The 11,717-nt window shown below is 37.8% G+C and overlaps 1 protein-coding gene across 3 annotated transcripts; it reads left to right on the top strand.

Annotated features, from left to right (window-relative positions):
* The first annotated feature begins 645 nt into the window (after positions 1 to 645).
* On the top strand, positions 646 to 10,215 carry LOC113011368 (LIM/homeobox protein Lhx8-like). Of its 3 annotated transcripts, none has more exons than XM_026150878.2 (8): positions 646 to 1,161; positions 2,478 to 2,636; positions 3,608 to 3,729; positions 4,975 to 5,195; positions 5,846 to 5,946; positions 6,413 to 6,508; positions 7,006 to 7,186; positions 9,517 to 10,215. In XM_026150878.2, the coding sequence occupies exons 1-8, from the start codon at positions 1,129 to 1,131 to the stop codon at positions 9,591 to 9,593; spliced, it is 990 nt and encodes a 329-aa protein (XP_026006663.1). In that variant the 5' UTR covers positions 646 to 1,128; the 3' UTR covers positions 9,594 to 10,215. The 3 variants fall into 3 exon arrangements, with proteins under 3 accessions (XP_026006663.1, XP_026006662.1, XP_026006664.1); XM_026150877.2 differs by having other exon boundaries at positions 647 to 2,196; XM_026150879.2 differs by lacking the exon at positions 2,478 to 2,636 and having other exon boundaries at positions 656 to 1,161.
* The last annotated feature ends 1,502 nt before the right edge of the window (positions 10,216 to 11,717 follow it).

An 11,717-nucleotide genomic window follows, 5' to 3' on the forward strand; every position in this document is an offset into this window, starting at 1 on the left:
AAAAGGTACATGAAAAGTCATGAAAGTGTTGTGATAGTATTGCAATAAATAGCTTAACTTTCAATATTTATTTGTAGTTATAAATATAGACACACTGTATTTCAATGCTGCACAGCAAAATAACAGCAGGGTCACTTAATTGAATTGATTAAAACTGTTGTTCTAATGTACTGTGAGCAGTTTCGAAGGATTAAATCAACAACTTTAGCAGCTGCTCAGATGGTGTGGATGTCTAAATAAATATAATTCAGCGCCCAAACACAACCTGTGATGTTTTCTTTAGGTCCCTAATGACAAGGAAGGAAAAGATGAAGAGTGGTGATAAAGTCCGGCTGGGCTTAACTGAGCCTATAAGTGTCTCTCACAAGAAAAGATTTATGAAGGTTCATTTTTTAAGAAGATTTTCTCAAAGTGTTGCAGTATGTTTTTTTCCAGGTTATGAGAAATAAACTAAATGATATAAACCGAAATCTTGTGATTCCATATAAAATCCTGGGTTAGATGTTTTCGACTGAAAAGCTGTCTGCTGTAAATTCCCTTTCTACACTGTCAGCGTGCAAATATTAACATTTTTCCCAAGTACAATATTGTAAAGTCGTTTTCGAGTAAATAACTGTATATTACATTGCGTCATGGGAATTTTCCAAATCAAATTCGTTTTACTGGACCTATATTTTAAGCAAAAATGGGGGGGGGGGAATGTCTTTTTGGCTCATTTCTTTGTAATTTCTTTGTAATTTCAGTCAACAATTTGTAATTTTTCACTGACTGATATTGATATCTAAAGTTTTGAGGCCTTAAAGCTCACGATTCATCAATATCAATATAAGTATTTTTGTTCTTAATTTAACACTAACGATTTAAACCAATCTACCCGAAATGGAGTTCTTGCTACAGCGGGCGGTCTCAGACTAACGCAGTGGGAGGTGCGCCGGTCTTTCTCTGTCGGGTTTTTTTTTTTTTTTTTTTTTTCTTTTTTTTTTGCAACAAGTGGTAAGAAGAGAAACAAACCTCTGACCGTCACAATAAAGCAGGCGAGTCGGCAGAAGCGCGGTGGACTAATAAAACAAGGAGGGTAAAACAGCGAACCGCTGCTGCTGTGAACATCTGGCTGAACGGGGATGCTTCATGAAAATGTTTAACTGTGTGTCCAACAGCGTGGTGAGTACAAATCTATCATTAAGTCACATTCTGTAAGTTAATCACAGGTAAAACAAACTTCGTACGAGCTTATAGTTATTTATTATTTTCATCATCATCATCATTATTATTATGTTTATTTCGGAAAATTAGTTACATAATATTTTCAAACAGACTCGTTACATTGCAGCTGCCCTGTATCCCAGTGCTCATTTACAACGAACAATTGACGAATGTGGGCCAGCGACCTAAATTAGCTTAGTGAACTTTTAAGATACCCCAAATATAATGCAATATTTGAAGTTAGAGGGTTCAGCGAACTTTTTGTTTTCGATAAAGTCAGGTACAGGCTTCTAAAAAAGTGACACATTTTCTTCAATTTGCATAAGTTCCGCATCACAGTACATAAATAAAATAAAATAAAATAAAACAAAATATAAATATTTATTCATGCAGACGTTAGCAATATAAATACAAAATAAAGACGGGCACCTCCACGTTTCATATTTTCGTAGCCTACGCCATGTAGCTACACTTTCAAAAATGTAATAGAAAGGGGGGGAAGCCTGATTTGTGACCTGACTCTGGAAGACTGTAGCCAAGTGCAGACTGTAGCGTGACAAGCATACAGTGGTCTTTAGCCTGTGCACGTGCGTTACTAAACACACAATTAGTCAGAATTAAATTCAGCTGTGCGCGAGGCCGCTCTACATGCGGTCCCACGAGCTGCTAATTGAACATATACGTCCTCTTTTCCCCACAATGCTAATAGAATATTTTAAGTCATGTGTGGGCTTCCGTAATAAAAATAATATTTAGCTCGACACCATGACTGGACCCATGTCTACTTAAATAAAATAAATGCACACTCATACCTATAGAAAGCGAAGGCTAATCTCGATGGTTGTCATATGAGGACGACATAACTTTTACTAGGTGCCAGTCAGGCTAGTGCGTCACTCCAGACTTATGGCTGACACCATGTCAGAAGAAGAAACGCCATCGACGGAGGTTGTTTTCACTCAGCTACAACAAGGACATATTTATAGCGACACAGTAGGTGTTTCACTTCCAAATTAACTGCGTTTTCTTTTTCCCGTGGGGATAACAGCTTGAGACAGACACAGAAATTGCAAGGAGCACGCGTGAGTGTACGCATTTGAGTAGCAAATGTACATAAAACAAACGCAATTAATTTTTTAATTGACTTATGCTCCTAAATTTCGTGACACATTTGAGGACATTTTTAAAAGTGTAAAGTTATTTTTTTGCTGTCCCTTTTTAATCATTTTGATTTGTATTTATTTTTTTACTCTGGGGACTGTTATTTCTAATAGGGCTCCTCTGGTCCCGATGATATTTTTGATGAGGACTCTTACTCTCCGTCCTCCCTCTCCTCGTCCTCTTCGTCTGCGGTCCCCACCGAGGTCTGTGTGCAGGGGAAACCGGTGTGCACCTCCTGCGGTCTGGAGATAGTGGACAGATACCTCCTGAAGGTCAAACTAACATACTGTGTCTGGCCAAAATGTCACTGACAACACTTCCAAACTAGGCCAGTTTTAATACAAAGCAGTCCAGTTATCATTCTAAGAAAAGGGGGAAAAGTAGTTCAGATATTTTCAGCACTTGTCAGCTTTCTTTTAATAGAGTTGTACAGCAAAGTTGCCTCTCTTTATAGCTAAATGTGGATTTGATTGTCCTACAAGAGGAATTAAATCATTTTGAGGGTTTATTAATTTTGAAAACTGATATAAATATATGAGCTAGCCTAAGCAGAACAAGTATTTCTGCAATTTTACACAGCACATTAATGCTTTGTACTAATCTTCACCCTCAGAAAATAAAGTATTTCATTTTGCCCGTAGGTTTATGATCGCCTTGTCATTGGGGTCACAGTTCTTAAGGTACAGCTGTTGAACCCTTGGTATGGGGTCCTCTTTGTGCTTTAGAGGGCAATGCTGATACATTGACTTTTTTTTATTTTATTTTTATATTTGTGTTTGTAAAATTAAGATGCATAAATCTCATTGTATCTGTACTGTCCTTTAAAGTACTCCAAGGAATTCTATTAACACTAACTTCTAACACTAGGAACATAATTATTCTGCTTAAAAAAAAAAAAAAAAAACTTTGTAGAAAATTAATTAAAGAAAAATAAATAAATAAAATGTTTTAAACACTTCTGTGTCTATAAGGACAGAATGGATGAGTGTGCAGTCAAAATTCATTTGGCTCATTAAAGCTTTTCTGTCTCTGGATGTACATTTGGTATTATTTTGGAATTGGAATCACACCACAAAAGGCTTATTAATTATCAAATGAGAACAATAATATCTCATTGCATTCAGAAAAATAAAAGCATTACCAATAATTCCAGGAGCCTCTATGGTCTTTAGTAATGATGATAGAATATACTTTGGAAGGGTATTTAAATAATTCTAAACTCTGTCAAAATTTGAAATCCTAGGTCAATAATCTGTGCTGGCACGTGCGCTGCCTCTCATGCAGTGTGTGTAAGACTTCACTGGGCCGACACGTGAGCTGTTACATCAGAGACAAAGAGGTTTTCTGCAAACTCGACTACTTCAGGTACATCACACACGCACACCACCTGTGTCCTATATGCAGTTAGTTCTATTCTAAATGTGAATTTTATAAAATGTCAGACTGTGGGAATCTGGGACTCAAGAATAGTTTAACATTATCGGTATATGATTTTTTTTTTTTTTTCCTGTCAAGCAGTGAAAGGACACACAGGTTTGCTATTCAAAATGTAGTAATAATAATAATAATAATGGATTGCATTTATATAGCGCTTTTTGGGGCCCTCAAAGCGCTTTACAATTACAAAAATGTAGCTTTCACTTCACCCCAAAAGATCATAAAGATTTTATCCAAAACATGAAGGAATGGAAAATGAGCTTAAACAAAACAATTTGGCTAGAAGAACAAGAACACTATAACAAACTGACCTAACCAGATGCTTATCCTAACAGAGGAAACCATTCCAAATGCAAAGAGGTGGGGACTATGCCCCCAGGTAATTTTTTAATATAATTTAATGTAAGATTTTGTTGCATATATGATATTCATATTTTTATAGTACACATCTAGTCTTTAAGTAATGATATCAAAGAGCAGAAAACTATCTGATCTGTGTGTTACGTGCATGAATTAATTTTAGTCAGAATCGACTGACTGGTGAAAATATTTAACACCTCGCAATTGGGCTGCCTTTTGCTTTCAGTTGTTTAGAAACTTCCTGTCATTTCCATCCTGTTTAAATTTTGACTAATAGTTAATATTTGGCAGAGGGAGACTATTCCAACTGACTAAAACATGACTCTTAAGGAAGTCCGAATAACGTATGACACATCAACTTCTCTTGTTAGGGGATAAGAAGGGCAAGCTGCTGCAGCTTATCCCCAAATGCATCACTGGAGAAGAATATGTTTGTTTCAAATGGATTGTCTGGTTATATTCATCACACCTGCGATCAGGTACACATGCACTTTGATCTCAGATGATGATTGATATCAGCCCTCATGCAGGGTCAGGGCCGGTACACATACTGGGGCGTGTAGGCAATGTAGGTACAGTGAACTGACAGGAAAGGCTAAAAATGTCAATGGATTATGCCTTAGACATTATAATCGCTAACAAAATCTTGTTTGGGTGAGGGTTTTCGTTTTCTTTTTTGTTTTTATTTTAAGTACAGGAAAAAATGTAAATGACTTTTTTTTAAATGGGGTATCAAGGATGGACTGAAAACCTGAAGAAAGTCTTTCATAGATAAATACAGATTTTTTTTTTCTTTTTTTCCCTCTGTTCCAGGCGATATGGGACTCGCTGTGCCCGTTGTGGGCGTAACATCCATTCTAGTGACTGGGTGCGTCGGGCGAGAGGTAGCACCTTCCACCTGGCTTGTTTCTCCTGCACCTCGTGTAAACGCCAGCTTTCTACAGGGGAAGAATGCGGACTTCTGGAGAATCGAATCTTCTGCCGGCCACACTATGATATTATGATGGAGAATCTCAAACGAGCCAAGGAAAACAGTGAGTGTATGGATGGACAAGGGTCCGATCTGAATTACAGCAAACAGTAAAATGATTGTGAAATGAATATTACACCCCCCCCCCCCCCAAAAAAAAAAAATTAAAAAAAATTCAACTTTGAATTTTAAAGTTAAGTAAAAGACGAGCAAATGTCATGTACAGACCACATGCTCATCTTACTGAGGTATGTCATTTCTGCTGCCATGTAAACTATTTTTTGGAAGTCTTTCCAAAAAAACCTATGGTTAGAATACTCCAGACATTACAGTTCAATGCCATACTTGCTTGCATTGGCATTTTAGTTTCACTCAAACATCAAATACTTGAATAAATGTCTCAAGGATAGAAATGAAAATATTAGAAGTTCTTAGTAACACCCACTTTGAAAATATATCTGTACTGCTAACACGAATGCTTCTGCCTGTCACAATATCACACCGAACCTTAAACTCTGCAGAGAGACAGCTGAATCCTCCTGTTACCACTCTGTCACACATACTGAAGAATATAGCCTGACCCTGTACAAAAAGACACCTTTCTAACACATGGGTCTTCTAGATGGAACTCGTGTTCCGGTGATGTCCGCAGGGCATCTGACCTGAAATGGGACCAGTCATTTAAAATGTCCTTTAATCCTGTTTTTCTTAAAGAACAACCAAAAAATGAAGAGATGGCAGACAAAGATGACCTTAGCATTTTGCCCAAGCCAGCTAAGAGGGCCAGGACCAGCTTCACTGTGGATCAGTTACAGGTGTTGTCCACTTTTTTTTTTCTTCTTTTTTTCCTGCGTGCTAACTCCTGCATTGCCATTAGACCATTTACACTTAAAAGTGTCACAACAAGTACAACCACTAGCATGGATGACTAAAATAATAGCACTTTGTCTTTTTTCATGTCTACATTTTTAATATCCAGTGAATACTTTGTTCTTCTGTGAGAGAACCCTGTTAAGTTACTGTTTTAATATTAAAGTGATGGCTGTGTATGATTGTATGGGGACTAGTGAATGTTACTAGGGCTCTGTTTGCTGAGTGTGTTCAGAGGAAAGAACAATATAAGCCAGATATTTGTTCAGCTTATTTTGACGTTTTTCTGCCCTCTAGTGGCATTTGAACACCATAGCACTCTGCTACCATGGTCTGTTAAAATAACAGTGAAACCCATCTTAGATTTCAGTGATGTAAACATTTACTCATCTGTCATCTCCACTTATTTAGGTGATGCAGACCCAGTTTGCTAAAGATAACAACCCAGATGCACAGACGCTGCAGAAGCTGGCAGAGAGAACTGGACTCAGCCGCAGGGTTATTCAGGTAAAACAGACCTGAATGACAATACTAAACGACTGCAGGGAGGTCCTGCAATAACGTGTCACAGGATTAAGTGAGCAAATTTAGCAGTCCCTTTGAAATAATGCATGCTTAGTTGGTTGGAGTGAACAAATTTTGGGTCATAATTAAACTCTGTGGGTGGTAATTTTTGTAAGAATTTTAAAGTTCGCAGTAACTGTCAGATTTCTTCATAACTGGTCATAACATAGGTGTAACTTTTGGTGTATTGCTTTGCGCTAATTGTTGGATTCATGTAAACAGTTAGAATCTGGAGCTAAATCCAGAATTTAAAATGCCAGCAAGTAACATAATGAACTTGCAAAGTTCGTTTTCCCTCAAGTTGAGAATAGTGAGAAATCCAGGGTATTTGCACAGTTGATGTCTAGACATTTTTCTGTGTGAAGAAAAACAATCCCCTGCGCTTTCAAGGGAAACCATCACTCCAAGACCAGCGATTAATCCAGGCTTCTTTCATACAGGTTTGGTTTCAGAACTGCCGAGCTCGTCAAAAGAAGCACATTAACCCAAATCCTGCCCAGTCAACAATGATGACATCACTTGCTCCTGGTCAGCTGTCTCCACCGTTGATGGATGATCTCCAGTATACCACCTATATTTCTCCAGATGCACCTCTCCTCACCACACTGACCTATATGGATGGTAAGCAGTGTTGTGAGGGTTACCTTTAAAATGTATTCCACTACAGATGACAGAATAAATGCCCCAAAATGTATTTTGTAATGTATTCCGTTACGTTACTCAATGAGAGTAACATATTCTCAATACTTTGGATTACTTAATATATTCTCATGCTTTTTACAACTACATGAATGTACTATTGCTGTGTGATTTATTACTTTTACTGCCATACCAATACCAACTAGATTTTAAATCTTAATATAAAATGAGTAACAGTAGGTTGACATTAGGTAAGGCTGCACTTTTTGCAGCGATCTCGTATAGAAAACTATTCCACACTTGTAAAACAGGTTCGCGGCTCTGAGCTGTAAAGGCGTAAAACCGTAAAGGGAACTCTGGCTAATATGTGGGGTTCGTGTCGGGCTCGTAGCTGAAAACTAGCTTTACTTTTGTTGAAAGGCAGCTCCAACGGAACTTATTGTTTCGGAGGAAAACACGAACACAGTGTACAGTTGAGTCTTAATAGCTTACTTACAACTGGGCTCGTCAGGCACTCTTCTTGGCTGCAGTGGTTATTATTATATTTACATGCTTCCAGCTCCGCTTTCTGCTCCGTGACAGCTCGTACTTTTTTCTTTTTCTCCCTCCCTCGCTCACAGACACATAACGGGTATGGCAGTCCATTCTCCCTGCAGCACGGACTACACTGCCCATGAGGCTACATTCTTTAAGGCGATGCCTGTAACACGCTGCCTAATGCTTTCATATTAAATCATTTTTGTGAATAATTTCTTAAAAAAACATTTCTTCTCGTCATTATGCGGTCCGCAAGTAGAGGTGACATGAGCCGCGAGATTGAGACACGGACATTAGAGCTTCTTAATCCGCGTTTTGTTTGGGTGTCCACCGGCATGGAAAACTAAAAATAGAGAGGGCATAGCCTAACATATGAAACAGGAAAGTATCGCCGTGTAATCCATTCATTTGAACAAAGTAACTGTATTCTGAACAGAGATGGGCAGTACTGTAATCCGATCACTTTTTTCAAGTAACGAGTAAAGTAACAGGTTTGCTATTGCAAAAACGGTAATTAGATTACCGTTACTTTCCCGTAGGAACGCTGCGTTACTAAAACGGTGAAATTTTTTTTTTTTTTTTTTTTTTTTTGCGAGAATGTCTCATGACAGTGACATAAGCAAGTGCTACGTTCGTGACAACAGCTGTCTGCAGATCAACAATGGATAATATATCGAGTGCGGGAGAGCGTATGAGCGTGCAGCGTTTAAAGCGTGGAAGTACTGACCTTTAAGTTTGATTCCATAAAAAGTGACAAAAACATTAGCGTCCGCTGTGCGTGGGAAGAAAACTTCTTTTTACAGCGAAAAAAACCCCTAAACTTCCAAGCAAGCACCGAGTGCGCTACGACGTAATGGGAAACACAGAGAAACTCGCGGATTCTTCCACTGACCGCTGCGGCACACCTGCACCAGGGTAACCCTCCGCCTGCTCCACTCCTGCTTTACAGGTGAAAATAGAGCAAAAGGACCGCTAGACCAAAGGACTTTATTTATTTTCTGCTGTGTTTTACTTGCATCTATTTGAAAGAGTGAGTGTAAACACAAAAAAATATATATTTTATGTGCTGGAATGTGCAGAAAATAGGTTTATATATTAAACAAATTTCTTCCAGTCAGAGAATGTTGCATATAATTACATTTTTGCTTGATGCATAAAGTTAAAAGATTAAAACTAATAAAACAAGTTAAAAAAAAAAAAGAGACTTTTCCATTTGATTACATTTTGTATGATGGATTATGCAGAAAAAGTAGAATTGGGCTGAAAGATCTATCACTTTATCACCTATTCAGGTTGTAAATCGTTTTTAAAAAGTAACTAAGTAATTAATTACTTTTGAAAATAAGTAATCAGTAAAGTAACGGGATTACTTTTTGGGGGAAGTAATCAGTAATTAGTTACTGATTACTTTTTCAAGTAACTTGACCAACACTGATTCTGAATACCACCTTCTTAAACAGCAACTGTAACAGAATACAGTTACGTATTTAAAATACAAAATATGAGTAATGGCGGTACATGTATTGCGTTACTCCCCAACACTGATGGTAATACGGTCATTGCTATGCTGATCAGTCTTTGAATCTACCAATACGCAGGAAACTCAGAGCTAAGGTAATCTCTGCATCACTTGCTGATAGTTTGGAGGAATCCCATTTTCAGTACTGGGAATCAGTTATTGTTGTTAAAATCAAAGTCTGAGATCTTGTCAGAAACCATGCTTATTTACCGACATCTATGATCATTGAATAACTTTGAGTTTGTTACTTCCACAGTCCAAACTCCAGACCCACTTCTGCTGCAGCCACACATGTCCCATTCACTGACACAACTGCCAGTCAGCCATGCCTAAGCTTCAACCTGCTGCCTGAAAAATAAAGCCACTGGTTCCTTCATGGTTGGATGATGAGCAAATAATAGAGAGTGAGAGGAGTTGGTTTAAAATGAATTCGTAAGGACTGGATGGGTTAAATTCATTGTCCAGCATATGAAGAGTACTGAATTTACACTGCTGCCTAATGTAAGCAGACACTTCATCAGCTCAAGTTACTGCATTAATTTCATGAAATGAAATGGATGAGAATTAATGTGAAAACTGATGTCTGTAAGATGAGACTTTTGTTAATGTGTTAAATTTAATTTATTTGAAGGATTTGATGAGATAAGGCACTTTGTTTGAAAATGATGTAAAATTGCTTGTTTGCTTTTTTTTTTTTTTTTTTTTGAGTGATGTTTTTGTTAAGGTTAAAGAACTGGGGATGGGATTTAAAATGCTTTTTGCCCTGTCTTATGACTACTAGAAAAGTCAGGATTGAGTTACACTACTAACAGTCTTTTTTTTGTTGTTGTTGCAAAGATAAACATGTAGAATACATGTTTTGTATATTAAAAAGCAAATGTAAACAAAATGTCAGTATTCTCCAGCTGACACTGAAAGTATTATTGACTACAATTAAATGAACACTTGTTGCTCAGTAGTGATATTCTTAAAAAAAGTAATACAGTAAATGTGTTTAATAAATGAATGCTAGATTCTAATAGAATTCGTATGAACTACACACTGAGTGAGTGTATACATATCCAATACCACAAATATACAAAAAGCCAATCAAAAGTCTACACTGCACTCTTGTAGGATATAGAAACTATGATTTGATAATTTGAGTGATGGGTGTTGGAACAAAGTTGTTTTTATACCGTGGTATTCTTTGGGAGTATGCGCTTTTACAAAGAAGAACGAATACGAAACTATATAAAGGGTGTGTGTTGTATAGCAGCTAACTGCTGTAACTGATATACCAGGGATATTCAAAAACCCCTTAATGGACTACACACACACGTATATATTAGGAATGCAACGATACTCGTATCGATATTGAACCGTTCGATACAGTGCTTTCGGTTCGGTACGCATATGTATCGAACAATACAAAATGTTTAATTTATTTGATCAACTTTCCTTCTGACGATGCTGTCTGTGTTGAGCGCTCAGTGGATCAGCGCTCGACTGTCGAGCTGATACGAGTATCGTTGCATTCCTAATATATACGTATATACACCCCAGGACTGCGCTCTTCTGGACAGAGATCTCCGATGTTGTTCCTGGGATCTGCTGGAGCCACTCGCCTAGCTTGGGAGTCATCGCACCTAGTGCTCCGATTACCACGGGGACCACCGTTACCTTCACCCTCCACATCCTCTCGAGCAGGGCCGTGCAGAGAGGTTTAAAGGGGCGGGTGCTCAAAGTTAAAAAGGGGCACATTGAACCAGGCTGAATAACAACAACACACATTCATCAAGAATCTAATATGGGCAACAAGGCAAAGCAAACTTAGCCGATGTTTTACCTGATGGGTACAATGTTGCTGTTGAGGGGTTTCTGCTGCTGATAGTGCTGGAGGGCAGGGCTGTGTTGATCTGAGACTGTTGACATTAAAAAGTCCATAGGAGAGATGGTAGCTGATTAAACAAGTGTCATGAGATAATAACAAAATGCAAAGATTGGTGACAGCGCTTGGAACCATAAGGCAACAAAAAACTGTGAGAAATAATTTAGGCTCTGCCTGTGAATCACTCTTTGCTTCTCTTCTTCCTTCCATCCCATCTTTTCATATATCACTCTCCACTTGCTGTCTATCTGAGAACAAGGCACAACTTGCTATTGCAATAAACTATAATCTAATTATCCACACCTAACAACTCTTGCACTTAATCTATAATAAAATGATGACAGAAAAATGTTATAGCACTGCCTTTAGTAGCCTCACACAGCTCCTACTGTTTCCTCCTCATGTCCTTACCAGGCATGTCTGGACAATGTTATATCATGAGTAATACTTTTAAAAAATCCATATACATAAAACACACATGCACACACAGTGACATTTTAGACCTTCTTCAGAATACTGTATATACTATGGGCATCCTTACATTATTATTTATTACTAGAGCTACAATAATAAAGCAATGAGGAGGG

The sequence above is a fragment of the Astatotilapia calliptera genome, chromosome 18 (assembly GCF_964374335.1).
Source record: "Astatotilapia calliptera chromosome 18, fAstCal68.1, whole genome shotgun sequence".
Lineage (NCBI taxonomy): Eukaryota > Metazoa > Chordata > Actinopteri > Cichliformes > Cichlidae > Astatotilapia > Astatotilapia calliptera.

Excerpts from the sequence above, each read along its gene's own strand:
- LOC113011368 (XM_026150877.2), top strand. The coding sequence starts at position 2,110 with ATGGCTGACACCATGTCAGAAGAAGAAACGCCATCGACGGAGGTTGTT. Across the intron at positions 2,637-3,607 it reads TGGACAGATACCTCCTGAAG|GTCAATAATCTGTGCTGGCA; the intron begins GTCAAACTAACA and ends TTGAAATCCTAG. Across the intron at positions 5,947-6,412 it reads TCACTGTGGATCAGTTACAG|GTGATGCAGACCCAGTTTGC; the intron begins GTGTTGTCCACT and ends CCACTTATTTAG.